General features: G+C 44.5%; 1 protein-coding gene across 2 annotated transcripts; it reads right to left on the bottom strand.

Moving 5' to 3' along the window:
* Positions 1–1,570: 1,570 nt before the first annotated feature.
* On the bottom strand, positions 1,571–12,669 carry LOC126638306 (ovoinhibitor-like). Of its 2 annotated transcripts, XM_050312069.1 has the most exons (16): positions 12,525–12,669; positions 11,732–11,751; positions 10,763–10,899; positions 10,533–10,593; positions 9,890–10,023; positions 9,391–9,448; positions 8,222–8,358; positions 7,732–7,792; positions 6,803–6,939; positions 6,254–6,314; positions 4,723–4,856; positions 4,587–4,647; positions 3,159–3,295; positions 2,755–2,815; positions 2,273–2,388; positions 1,571–1,759 (listed from the first exon to the last, which is right to left on the bottom strand). In XM_050312069.1, the coding sequence occupies exons 1-16, from the start codon at positions 12,577–12,579 to the stop codon at positions 1,714–1,716; spliced, it is 1,416 nt and encodes a 471-aa protein (XP_050168026.1). In that variant the 5' UTR covers positions 12,580–12,669; the 3' UTR covers positions 1,571–1,713. The 2 variants fall into 2 exon arrangements, with proteins under 2 accessions (XP_050168026.1, XP_050168027.1); XM_050312070.1 differs by lacking the exons at positions 3,159–3,295; positions 4,587–4,647.
* Between the last annotated feature and the right edge of the window lie 651 nt (positions 12,670–13,320).

The following is a 13,320-nucleotide window of genomic DNA, read 5'->3' as shown; positions in this document are numbered from 1 at the left end:
GAGCTCCACAGAGGAGGCTTTGGCACGGCTGTGCCAAGCCAGTGCCATTCAGTTGGCTCTTGACAGCTTTACTGCAAAGGCTTGAGAAGGCTTGAAAAAGCCAACAGTCAGAGCTCAGTCCAAGTGAAGGGCTGCCAAAGTCCACAAAAAAAAAAAAAAGAAAAAAAAAGCAGGTCTTATCCCTGAGGATAACCAAGTAACATTTAAACAAGACTAAAGCAGCATGTTCTGCAAGAGCACCTGAACAGAAAATGGCAAAAAGGTTATATAAACCAAAGGATCATTTACTTTAGGACACAGACCAAAGAAAAGTACAATAAGCTATTGTTAGCTACAAATCATCTTGAAAATGGACACTAATGGCACAGAGGTACTATGGTCTCGTTCTCTGGTACAATAGCCCCAGTATCTCCAAGTCAGGAACATTTGCCTTCAGCCTATTCTTCTGGCCCGACAATTCAAAGAGTGACTTTCCAAACTGATCCAAATAATTGTGCTATTCTCTGGTAAACTACAATGGGACCTTGAACTGGGGAGGCACTAGCTGTAGTCCAGAAGAAACCCTGAACCCTAAAATATTGGGCTTGCAATAGCTTTGGTGACCTCATGTGGAGGTAGTGGTAGTGGCTGTACCTGTATTGCCAACAGACAAAGGACAGCCCCAAGGTTCCCCTACCTCCCTGCCATCCATACAGACCACCAAAATGACAACAATTGTATCACCAAGTCATGAGGTCTTTAGTCTCAAAAAAGTAGTCAAAACAACTCTGAGACAGAATTGTTTTCCTATGACTTCCTATATATTCAGTTAAAACTGGTCACAAATGAACCTCTGAATCCTTTTCCTTCCCAAAAGCCTTTAGAAAGCAGCTCAGTGATGTACCAGGGCTGTCCCCCATCTCAGGGGTCATCACTGCCCACCAGTCCTGGAGATATTCTGTTGCATTAATAAATTAAGATATTTCATGAATGGACACTTCTGCTGTTTGTGACCCTGATTGGAGCTCAATATACCCCTCCTGTAGATTATATCCTACAACAGCACTTGACACTGGGGACAAACTCAGTGGAGACAGACTGGAATCACCTTTCCTGACAGCAGCTGCTGTCTCTTCCATGGGACAGGCTGCACAGGCAGTAGGAACTGGGACAGGGGCACCTCTTGGCTAGGCAACCAATTTCCTTTTCTAGCCCAAGCAAAAAAAGTGCTCTTCTTGAGAGAAAATCACCACCCACATCCTAGACATTTCCCTATGGAGGAGGTCGACCATACTCTCAAGGTAAATGTCTCCTTGCACTGACTATAAAGACAGAGCTCGTGATCAGGTCATACAGAGACATAGTTAGATAAGATTAACACTGACAAGGAGACTCTGAGGAGTAAAGAAGTGACTGGGAGCTCCAGAGGGAGGTCAAGCCCTCATCAGAGCAGGGATGGCACTGACACGTGGCAGGAAAATTTTATCCACACTGTTTGGTAGAGGAGAACACAAACAGAAAAATACACAGAGTACCATGTCAGGGAGGAGATGGGGCAAAACAGATGCGATATGCCATTAAGACAGAGAAATTTTGCCAAGTCAGTTTATTGAACAAGTATTTCAGGAGCTAAGGAAACAAGGCAAACTGAAGGAATGTTACTAGGGACGATCAGCCCATGGCAAGTCACATTTAAGGGAGTTTTGTCTTCCTGGGCTGAACTCCAGCACAGACTTAGCATTCAGCCAAACTCATGAGATTGAGAGTCGTCCTGCTTTCCCTGGTGAGGAAAAGGAGAGAGGAGAATTAGACACAGAGCATATTAAGTGCTGAAGTCACATTCCTCATTTCACTGACCCAAGTGTCCATTTAGTGTTGACTGGAGATAAAGAACTGTCTCAAAAATCCAAATACTCCCTTTCATTATCATCTTTAAAGGAAAGATGAATGGTTTCACACATTTGATACTATCCAGTTGGTTTGGTAAAGTGCTTTCCACATGCCCTCATGAGCTTGTGGGACACCTTGAGTGCAGGTGGAAATGAACAAAATACTTTTAAAGTTAACAAACAGAAGGCCAGGTACAGATTACAGATTTTTTTTTCTGTGATTTCCCCCTAAATTTTCCCCTAAAACGCAAAAAGCCCATCTCCTTGCACAACTCACAGTGCACCAGAAATGTCCAGTACATGCCCATAAGCAGTTAGTCAAAAAAAGGAATCATGAGAACAGCCCTGAATTCATAGTAGATACAGGAACTGATCATGAAAGAAAAATTTTTACTCATACTTACAGGTAGGCATTGCAGAAAGCACATCTGTTGCTGTATGTTTTGCCATCAGAGCCACAGTGAGGCACATATTCCATGGTGCATATATGAGACACTTCTTTGAAGTCCTTGCAGAGGTCCTGTACACAGAAGATGGACATGAGTCTCTCTGCCTGAGAGCAAACTGTGTCCCCCCAGCATAAGGAATGACACCCCACTGAGAAATGAAAGTGGCTGTAACATTATCATAACCAACTCAAAGTTTCCTCCTGGTGGCAGATGTGATTTTCTACTGTTTCTGCTCACTGCTGTGCCTTTTCCTGCATCGTTACACAGCAGTGGGACAGATGTTGGCTGTTTTATGATTGGTGTGAAATTCCTGAGGTGTGATCTCCTCAGGCCTGTATGCCACCACGCCCCCAGTTTGTAAAACAGAGTGAAAACAGTCCCCCATGGGTGTAGCAGACACTGGACTTCACTCTTTGTTCCCATCCTTTCTCACTCACCCTTGTAATGTCCTCTTCACAGCGTCCGTTCTTTCTTTTGCCAAGGTTGGTCCGATGCTCCCTGGAGGAAGGAGAGACCATCGTTAACCACGACCTTCCCCAGCACAACAACAGAGCAAGAACAAACCTCACACCCATGGAGTCACAGGATTTTCAGATCAACCACCTTAGCACTGCCTGCACAGCACTAACAAGAATGTGCCCTTGTGGGTCAGACATGTGCCCATGGTTGATGCACCCACCTTTGTGGGGCTCTGGGGTTGAACACCTGTATCGAGCACCACCAAAGGAAGCACGAAAATGTGGGCAGACAGACAGGACCCCTCCAGCACAGAGTTTCAGAGGGAGTCCTTGAATTTTACTTGGCACTCACGGATCCATCCACCCCCAAGGGAGGTACTTACATGTTGTGGGCACACAGAGTACACTCGCTGGCGTAAGTGACACCGTCAGTACCGCAGACAGGATCGTAGATCATCGTGCAGGCCATCAGCTGAGTGCCATCCTTCTGCGTGGACATCCGGTACTGGCTGCAGTTGAGCTGGGGAACAAGGACACCAAAAGCTCTGACACAGGCTCTGCTCTCTGCAAGGGAGCCCAGACACAACTTCCCCTGCTTTTGCCTCTGCCTAAATCTCACTACCCCAGATCCTAAAAGGATCTACCAGAGGACAAATTATGGTTATATATTAACTTATTCTTCATGGAAAACTAGTAATTTCCTTTCACAGCCTTATGCTGGAGAGGACTGAATCAAGGCTGGAAGGTAGACATTATTCATTCAGCTTTGCATTTATCACAATGCCCCTATACCTTGCTGAACCAAGCAGGATATTACAAAGCATAGCTCAAAAATAATCTGCAAATCAAAATGACACAATTTATGCACTTCCTGCAAGGGGACTGACTGTGACCAAGGTGTTTTTCATGGCCCACAATAATGGAGGGGGGATGTGCTGACAGGACTTTTGTTGCAATGGGATGGTTCCGAGTGTTGAAACCTGCCAGCAGGACTGACAGCCATTGAAGCTGATTTACACCAGCTGAAGAGCTGACCTTGCATTTTAGCACTCCCAGTTTCTCCCAGTGTGAGCTCTTCTTTCCTGATTTATGTATCTCACCCGGTCTGAGCACAGTGTACTCGGGAAACAAAGGAATGACATTTCATAGTTTGTTTGTATAGAAATGAAATATCTGACTCGGGATGTTGACTCTTTCAAACAAATGCTAATGAGGTGGCTTTGTTCTTCCATTCCCCAATGAGAGTAAACAGTTTAGAGCTGGCCAAACACAGTTAATCTGGTATTTTTACAAGATTCATTGTTGGTATACATTAGATTACATTGCATTTACAAAAAAAAAGCCCCAAAAATCAAGGATATCAGGTATCCCCTGATATCTTAGGTATTAGCATTCAAAACACAGGCAATTCTCTAATCTTTGTAGAATGTCCTTTTGTAAAACACAAGCATCCAGGAGGTACTGGGTTCCCTGAGTACCCTTTCCAAATTGCCAAAATGGGCTGCTAAGTTGCTACAGTAGCTATGATAGGCTGCTGTGGGAAAAGGATTTCTTTGTGTAAAGCCTTAAATCATTTATGTTACCTGTCTCATAACTCATTCCTCACCTGTCCTCTCCTCTTTCTTTTCCTGACTGTGTGCAGGAAGTGCACAACGTTCCTGCTGCCAGGAGGGTGATATTCACCCACAGAAGGAAGGTCAGCACAAGCCATGACCCCTGTGGAGGTTACGCCACCCAAACCAACCAGCCTTTGTTCAAGTTATGCAGTTGGCACCTGCCCAAACTCTTATTTTTCTTCAGGTTTCACTTACCTGGGTAGCTTCCTCTACACACCTTCCATCGTGCTTCTTGGCAACCTCAGTTCCAAAGGCGCTGGAAGAGAAAGCAGAGTTAAAAATGCTCAGCAAATAACTGTGGGGCTCTCAGGGGGTGACCTCCAGGGCTTACATGTTGTGGGCACAGAGAGCACAGTCGTTGGGGTAGGTGGCACCGTCTGTCCCACAGAGCTCATGCAAGATGAAGGGACAGGCCATGATGGCTTCGCCCGATTTGGTGTTGCTCAGGTAGGTGCTGCAGTCAACCTGGGGAGGCAAAACAGCAATGCTGGGTCAGCTGCTGCGAGATGGAAGAGTGTCTCACCTGCAGTCTGGCCACGCTGATCCTCCAGATTTTAAAGGCTTATGTCAGGGGAAAATCAAAGGTTTTTTAAGTTTAGTCTTGCATTAGAAAATAGTTAAGTCATTGTAAATGGGTTTGGTATTTTGTGTTAGCAGAGGGAAGAAAGGAACAGCTGGCCAAAAAGATTATTTTCCTAGAGTAGTGTACATACAAGTTTTAAATCCAGCATTTCACAGAATCATAAATGTTGAAAAAGACCCCTGAAATCCAACTGTTAACTCAGCACTGGCACGTTCACCACCCAACCATATCCCCCAGTGCCACATGGCTTTTGAACACTTCCAGGGACAGTGATTCCAACAATTCTCTGGTCAGCCTATTCCAGTTACTGACCAGACTTTCAAGGAAGAATTTTTTCCTAATGTTTAATCTAAACGTCCCCTAGCACAACTCGAGGAATCTGAGTGAAAGTGTTCAATATTAAGTCCAGCTTGACATAGTTTACTATATCTGAGATTTTGTTTCAGATTTTCCAAAACAGCAGCAAGACCTGTTTCACCAGCTCCTGTCACAAAAATATTTACAATATATAAAATCTACTGATCTAAATATTTGAGGATAAGTAGATGAACACCAATTGGAAATCAGTCTACACTGGCTAAGCATCACTTCACTGTCATTTTGCACAGTTTTCCCAATGCAGTGTCTCTTATTATACATATTTCCCACATGGTCCAAGAACAAATTAAAGCAAAGACAGCATTTTAACAACTTGTCTTTTGTATAGAAAATATATTGCAGTCCCTCAGGATGCATGAAATTATTTTTGGTGCTTCAGAGCTGCTCTGCATAAGCAGAATAAATGTGTAGAGATATTATCAGCACATATTGTTACTGTGCAGGATAATAAAGCTATTTCTGTACACATACCTGAAAGCAGATTTGTCCTGGTTGACCAGAGCACGAGGATTTTTTAACCTGCCTGTCTAGTGCAATGGAAATCTGATCACTGAATAAATACACTGACAACTAACACAGCCTTCTGCTTTCTCTCCCATTGTGCTAAAATGAGCTGCATGGTTCTTGGGCTGCCTCTGATGATTTCTGTTCAGAGATCTGCAGTACTGGGACATTTTGTTTCTGAAGTCCCAACCTGTCCCTGTCCTCTCTTGCCCTCATGTACAGCACATTCACATCAGCAACTGTGAGAAACTAGGGAGAACCACAGCATCAGAATGAGCCCTGTGCACCAAGGTCCATGATCCAGGAGCACAGAGGGTGTACTGAGCCCAGCCAGGGTCTTCCTGGAGACTGGAGAGAGAGCAGATGGTGCTTACTGTATAGTTAAAGGTACACTTACAGGAGTGCTTTCCTCCTTGCATCTTCCCTCATGGCTTTTCTTAACGTGAGTCTCGTATTGTCTGAAAAGGAGAGGTTGGGGTTAGCACACACACCAGCTGAGCCCTGTGACACCCAGATACCACAGAAAGCAAACCAAACCCACAGCCTCTATATATGATGAAGGAGCCATCTGATTTCCTAATGAACCAGCTTCTCCCAGTCATTATCAAGCGTAACGGGTGCAGACCCATCAGGTCTCCTCACTATGCGCTACACAGCAGCCCCATCTGCTCTTCCCTCTGCCCAAACACCACAGTCCCATCACTCTTTTCCCTGCCCAGATATCACAGCCCTCATAGTGTGCTCAAGTCAAGAACTGACTCTCCCACAGCTCCCCCGAGGAGCAAAACGAGAGCATCAGGGAACAAAATGAAGGTGACAGAGGCTTCAGGAGGTTGAAAGAGAAACAGAAAGAGATATATAGATATATTGGCCCCAAAAGAAAAGCCATCTGGAGCACCAACCATGGCTAGTAACTCAAAAAGAGAGTCCTATGTGCAGTACTTACACGTTATGGGCACAGATGCTGCACTCATTGTCATAAGTAAATCCGTCTGTGCCGCAGACCGGGCGCAGGATCCTGGGGCAGCGCACCAGGTCTTTACCTCCCTTAACCTTTCTGGATGGGTATTGACTGCAATCGATCTGCAAAAGGCAGCAATGACAAAAGTGACAAAAAGACCTTGTTTTCTGACCAAAAAAGATTCCATCATAACCTCTTTCCATGTCTTTTACACCAGGATACTGAGGCGACAATAGCGCTACGACTCAGTTCTTGCAAAACCAGGTTGAGTCAGTTCTGCATGAATCCTCTCATGCACAGAAGGAACTGCATGGTGATACATAGTTTGTGAGATAACAAATCACTGGGGCGAGTAGTTTGGTCAATCCCAAATGCAAGATATGTCAGAAAAGCAATTAGAAAAAGGGAAAACTATAGTCTTCTTTCATTGTGCAGTATAGATATAAACAAAACACCAAAACAGTGAAGGAATTTGGACTTGGATCTTCCTTTGAGGGTGCCCTTCAAACACAAAGCCCAAAATGACCAATTCCCTCATTTGTGTGTTGGCATGTCCTAGACACCAGCTCTGGGACTTCTCAGCTGATACACTCAGACCAAAACCTCAGGTGTGCTCCATATTCCAGAAGATATCCCCACCCCAAAGGCTGATGTAGGCGTGAATTCATTATGAAAACTCTGTGCAGAGCTCCTGTGCAGCCCATCTGCCAGGGCTGTGAGGGCAAGGAAGGCCCAGAGGACACCTGCCTCAGATGGGATTTGCAGGCATCCTTGACACAAAGAGCTTGACAAGACTTAATAGACAAGTGTAGAAAGCCAGGCTTCAGGCCAGCTCACTTTCAGAGTAGGTGTCACCTCAGGGAACCTTTCAGTTGATACAGCTAAGAGAAATGAGGCTTATATTGAACACTTACCTCAGAAGTCTCCTGTCTGCACTGTCCGCTGTGCTTTTTGCCAACATGGGTCCTTTGTTCTCTGGAAGAGAGAAACAATAAAATTGAGGAAATAAATGCTTAACCTCTTGGTCACAGTCATGTGCAAAGTGAAGCAAACTATGGCTTCAGACTCTATAAAAGTGTATCAGAATAGCTACTTTACTCATTAACAAGCTCACCCCATTTTCCTATAACATGCAATTTAAAGTAATATTCTGAATTGTTCCTTCCTCTGCCCAGTCACTGCCCAGCCCACAGACTAATCCAAGGAGCTGCCTTATGACTCTTCAAGGTTTCCTCTCACAAGCACAAAGAAGGTGTCAGAAAGAAACTCAAGGTAAATCCCAAACCAACCCAGTTTCTAAGAGACTCAAAGAAACAGGCATAAGCAGAAATGCAGCAGGGTGGTTCTCAGGACTGCACAGCATTGCTGGCTACTCAGAAGGAGCACTCTAAGTATGGCACTTACCCATTGTGGGCACAGATCCCACATTCGTTATCGTATGTGTTGCCATCTGTGCCGCAAACTGGATTCAGGTTCCTTGGACAGGACACTAATACTTTGCCATCTTTAGTGACTTGTGTTGGGTACCTGCTGCAGTCAACCTGTCAAAAATAAGGACAAATAGCCCTGGTGGAGCCCTTGGTGTGCAAGAAAAGCTGATGCAAAACCTGTTCACTCTGTACCCGAGCCTCAGGGGTTTCTGCAACAGGACAGAGACCTGATACATTGAAGTTAAAGTTGCAATCAGAAATGAACTTTCTTAATGCTATCCTAGTTCTCCAGCAGTCAAGAAAAAGGACTACCTTGGAGAAGGGATTCTTCAGGCAGATGAACAGGTACAGAATTTTGGGCCTATGCTCATTAAAAAATTGTTCTTGAATTTGGTAAGAAACGTTTTTCCCCAGCTGTAAATCTGACTAATGCTGTTTTGGTTTGTGTTGGTTTTCTCCACACTTTTCCAGTTCTGTGATCACTTCTTACTTCAGATTCCCTGTAGTTCAGCACAGGGTTTGAAAGGATAGGAAAAAATGGTTATCTATCAGCTGGAGAACAGGATTCAGACATCGCAGAATTTTGGCACTGAAATACAGAACCTCTCCTCCTGAAGCACCAGACTGTTGGCCTCACACAAAGATACAATACACCATGCTCTATAAATATGTATGCCTAGTGCTCTTGTGAGTCTCACTACCAGTCTGTGAAAACCACCAGCATGGGAATTTTGAATCTCTGTTGCTGAGGGTGGAAATGCTTGTGATCTCCAGAGAGAAAACTGCCAACCTGCACAGAATGTTGGCAAGTGAAATCTTGCCCCCCACCCCTTCTTCTGGGCACACAAGCCAGCTTAGCATGTAGGGAAGTGAGTTCTGAAGCACTGAATCACTGCAGCTCCTCATTCCATATCCCTCTCCTTCCTCCTTCCTCAGTTTGGTGTGGCAAGCATGGGGTGACCTTCTCCTTGGAGCAGGGAGGATGCCAAATCCACCCTCACCTCCACAAAAGCAAAGCATGAACTGGAACCCCTCTAAGCCTTGTGCTATGGATCTCTTGTAGTTTCCTAGGGAAATCTGTGGGGTCCTCAGGATTCTATTTGCAGCCCTAAAAAATGGATTTTTGACTTCTATTGCACTTACAGCGACAGACTCCTTGCACTCTCCATCGTGTATTTTGGTAACATTGGTGTTATGTTCCCTGAAAGAAAGAAAAGCTTTGGTTAGGAAGTATTGAGAATAACTTCCCCCATGTCACTCCAGGCACTGGAACAACAAAGCCGAGTCCCACCCGCCTTGTGGGACACTACAACTGCTTAACTTGTCTGAATGCAACCTGCAGATGGCCACAGCAAATGCACAGTGTTCCCATACCCCACGGGAATGAAGTGTTAGGAGTGATCTAGTATTATAAGTAACACTTTGATCTGTTCATGGCTCTGCTCTGGGTATTTTTGTGATTCCCCTCACGACCACAGTCAAAAAACAGGGAAGAAAACTCAAGCTGGCTGAAGAATTAAAAACAGCCAGTTCCAAGGAGACCTACAGAGACATCTGCCTTAAGACTAATATTTTACAGAAGTGCTTCTGAGAGCGTTAAGTCACTAATTATCCAGAAGGACATCCCATGCACAAGACTTACGTGTTATAGGCACAGATCCCACATTCGTTGTCATAAGTGAAACTGTCTGAGCCGCAGACTGGTTTCAATATCCTTGGGCATGCTACCACAACGTGATCATCTATTACAGCTCTTCGGTAGTTACTGCAATCAATCTGTAAAAATAGCAGGGATAGAGAAAAAAAAAAAAAAAAGAAAACAGAAAACACACATTTTTGATATAAAGATACAACACTCCTACATAGTCTGTTTACTCTCTCTCCTCTCTCTCTCAGTCTTTGGGGACAAATACAACAACAAACTAATTTCACTATCAAAAGTAGAATTCTCTGTGAGAATTCTCTCCCACTGAAAAGAAATGGCATAGCAAGAAGGACTGTCATTCGGGTTTTGCAAGATTCTTCATAACATCCTGCTGGAGCTATCCAAGTGGTGAAATTCAACCCTCAGCCGACATATTATTTTCATTTTATTCCCAATTACAGAGACTAGAAGTCTGAAGTAGAAAATAACAAAGATGTGGTATCAGATAGCCCATAAAACCCCTCTCTACTTTGGTTATCATCAGATTTTAATCCCTTTTGGGCTGTGCAGACCAGCTGTGCACGTTCTATTCTCCTTTTGTGTGGTGTTTAAACTGTCCCCATCACATATTTCATCTTACCACGACAGATTTTGGCTCGCATTCTCCATCGTGGGCCTTCTCCACACTGTCACTGTGTTCCCTAGAAGGAAGCAGACCTGTGTCAAGGATCTCAGAGCAACATCACCTCGAGGTTGGTGGTGTTGATTCCCAGCTGCTACTCATCCCAGCTCATCTTTGGGGAATAAAGCTGCCACCTTTACCTGGAACCCCCTGCCCTGAGGTTTCTGTGAGGTTGCAGCAATACTCACTCGTTGTGCAGGCAGATCCCACAGTCATTGCTGTACGTGTTGCCATCAGTGCCACAGACTGGTTTCAAGTTCCTTGGGCAAGCTAGCCAGGACCTTCCATCCTTGGTAATGCCACTGGAATACTGGCTGCAGTCAAGCTGTGAAAGCAGCACAGAATTAGTCCCAGTTTTGGCTCCCTCATGGAATGAAACCCTCAGCAGCCTCCCACTGCCACAGTGCCTGCAGCTCCTGCCGACAGGCAAATTAGAGGCATTATTGGGAGTCTGCTCAGGCAGTCAGGAGAAGGGAATCTTCCCTACAGAAGTTTCTGATGCTTTCCTGATGGGGTCCAGGGGGGGCACAGCACAGGGTAAGGGTTGCTGTGGGTGAGACACTGTCTAATGAAGGCAGCTGGTAATTGGGAGCCCAGCCCTGCACCAGAGCCCCTCAGCTCAACAGCGGATCGTCTCAGATCGTGCTGCACTCTGGGAGTTGCAGGAGTCTCGTAGCTGCGTGGGAAGAACCTGCAGATAAATCCATGGCTCAGACCCTGCTGTTTTCCTCTCTGTGATATAGGTATATAAATTTATGCAAGGAACACAGTTCTTTGGGTCTTACCGTATGGAAACAATTATCAGAGTCACAGTCTTTGATACGTTCAAGCATATCATATGACAGTATTCCTTATGGGGAGGCAAACTAGTGCCTTTGGCTTGGAGTAACTAAATTATGCCTAAGAGTTAATATAATAGGATTGTACAATTACTTCTTGCTTTTTCCTTTTATTTAATGAACTGAAAATACTGTGAGAAATAGGGATCTTTTACTTTCTTGTGAAATTGGCAATATCGTTCAGCCATGCACTGGAAAATGTTATTTGAACAGCTAAGATTTCATTAGATTTAATCCATGTGCTCACTGGGTAATTACATATTGTTTCTGCTTTACCAGAAACCTGAATAGAACAGACTAAATAGATCTGTAGCTTACCTGAACTCCAAAGGCAGCACCTGAAAGAAAAAAATGGAGACAAAAAAAAAATCGAATTACTAGTATATAAAGAATAACATATGTAAAGCTTTTGATGAAACTTTTAAATTCAGTGATGTTGTTGACTAATTTAATTAGTTTAGGAAAATATGGAGTTGTACATTGTGCCAGTAAATGGCCATAGGATGTATTAAAAGTTATTAAATACAGTTTCATTGCACTTATGAGGGGAGATAAAATACATGAGAGCATATATATTAATGCATCCCTCAGATGTTACAGGGAAGGTACTTTCAATTCAGTACTCTTGGATTTTAACCTAAGAGACTTAGTATTTGACTTTTGAAATTTTGGACATGTGTGTTTAAGACGACTATTGACCACTGGCACTGTGTATCTCCAAACACATCTTTCTCAGTTACCAGGAGCAGCACGATAAACTTACAGAGCAATCCTAGAGTTTTAAGTTTGCATTAATGTTGCTCACATGGGCAATGATGCCATTTCTAACAGCCCTTATACACAGGACTCCCATGTGCAAGTTCCTGCCCTGCACTAGGGCTGCTCCTTCAGTAACTGCTCTTTCAAAGAAGATGGAAACAGCTGCCTTCATGATGTTTGCAGAAACCTCAACCTTGAAACCCAACTTTTTTGCTACAGTCTCTCAGGAAGGATATTTCTTCATGGAATAAGGTTCTCATCTATGTTGCAAGATCCAAAGACTTTTACTGAAATGAAAATTCAGCTCCAATTCAGCTAGATCAATCTTTGCAGTATCCCAGGGAATACTCACCAAAGCAGCAGCAAAGGGCTAAAGCTGCCCTCAGGAAAATGCCTGTTATCTTCATGGCAGCCAAGGATACCGCTCCAGTGCAGCCTGCGTGCTCTCTGTGCGGGCGAGGAAGATTGCAAGGTAGGAGCAGGAATATATAGCACACCGTGCTCTCAAGTGGTCCCACCTTATTAGGTAATGCTCCAAGCCTGTCATCACCATTCAAAGCCAAAAACATATTTACCCAGCTCTAGATGTCTAGCTAATGATTGATATAAGCATGTATGCCAGGAAGAGGATTTCACGAGCAGGAACTGTGCCAAGACCCCTCTCCTGGACAGATCTGCCCAGCCCTGGGCTGCCCCTCACATGGCTGCAGCGTGTTGCAGGCTCACATCTACCCTGTGTCTGGTTAAATGCAATTAGAACTTTCTCCTCCTCCATAGTTTCAACTGAGCTGTCAGCTGATAGCCAAAACCCTCATTATTTAACCTCAGAGCATGATTTTGTACTCTTCACTGCTGTATTTCATCCCAGTTTGAGCCCAGGCAATTTCAGCCCAGAAGGTCACCCTGTGCTCTGCGGGAGGAATCCTGCTCTTCTCCTGTTTAAAAAACCCAGCAGTGCTCTGCTCTGCTTGCCAACTTTTTCTGTACAACAGCAAAGAGCAAAAATATGAAGTTTGGTCCTAAACCCCATCTTTTTGGCTGTTCACTGACAACTCCCCATGTTACTGTCTGCTCATCTGCTAGCAGCTCCCCCTTGGCCAGTCCCTGACCCACCTCACAAAGTCTAAGTGACAGCATCCCACAGGGCA

This window comes from Myiozetetes cayanensis, unplaced genomic scaffold, assembly GCF_022539395.1.
Source record: "Myiozetetes cayanensis isolate MyiCay16 unplaced genomic scaffold, myiCay2020 scf17, whole genome shotgun sequence".
Taxonomy (NCBI): domain Eukaryota; kingdom Metazoa; phylum Chordata; class Aves; order Passeriformes; family Tyrannidae; genus Myiozetetes; species Myiozetetes cayanensis.
Note: the sequence above shows the minus strand (reverse complement) of the source record. Positions and strands in the feature narration are given on the sequence as shown.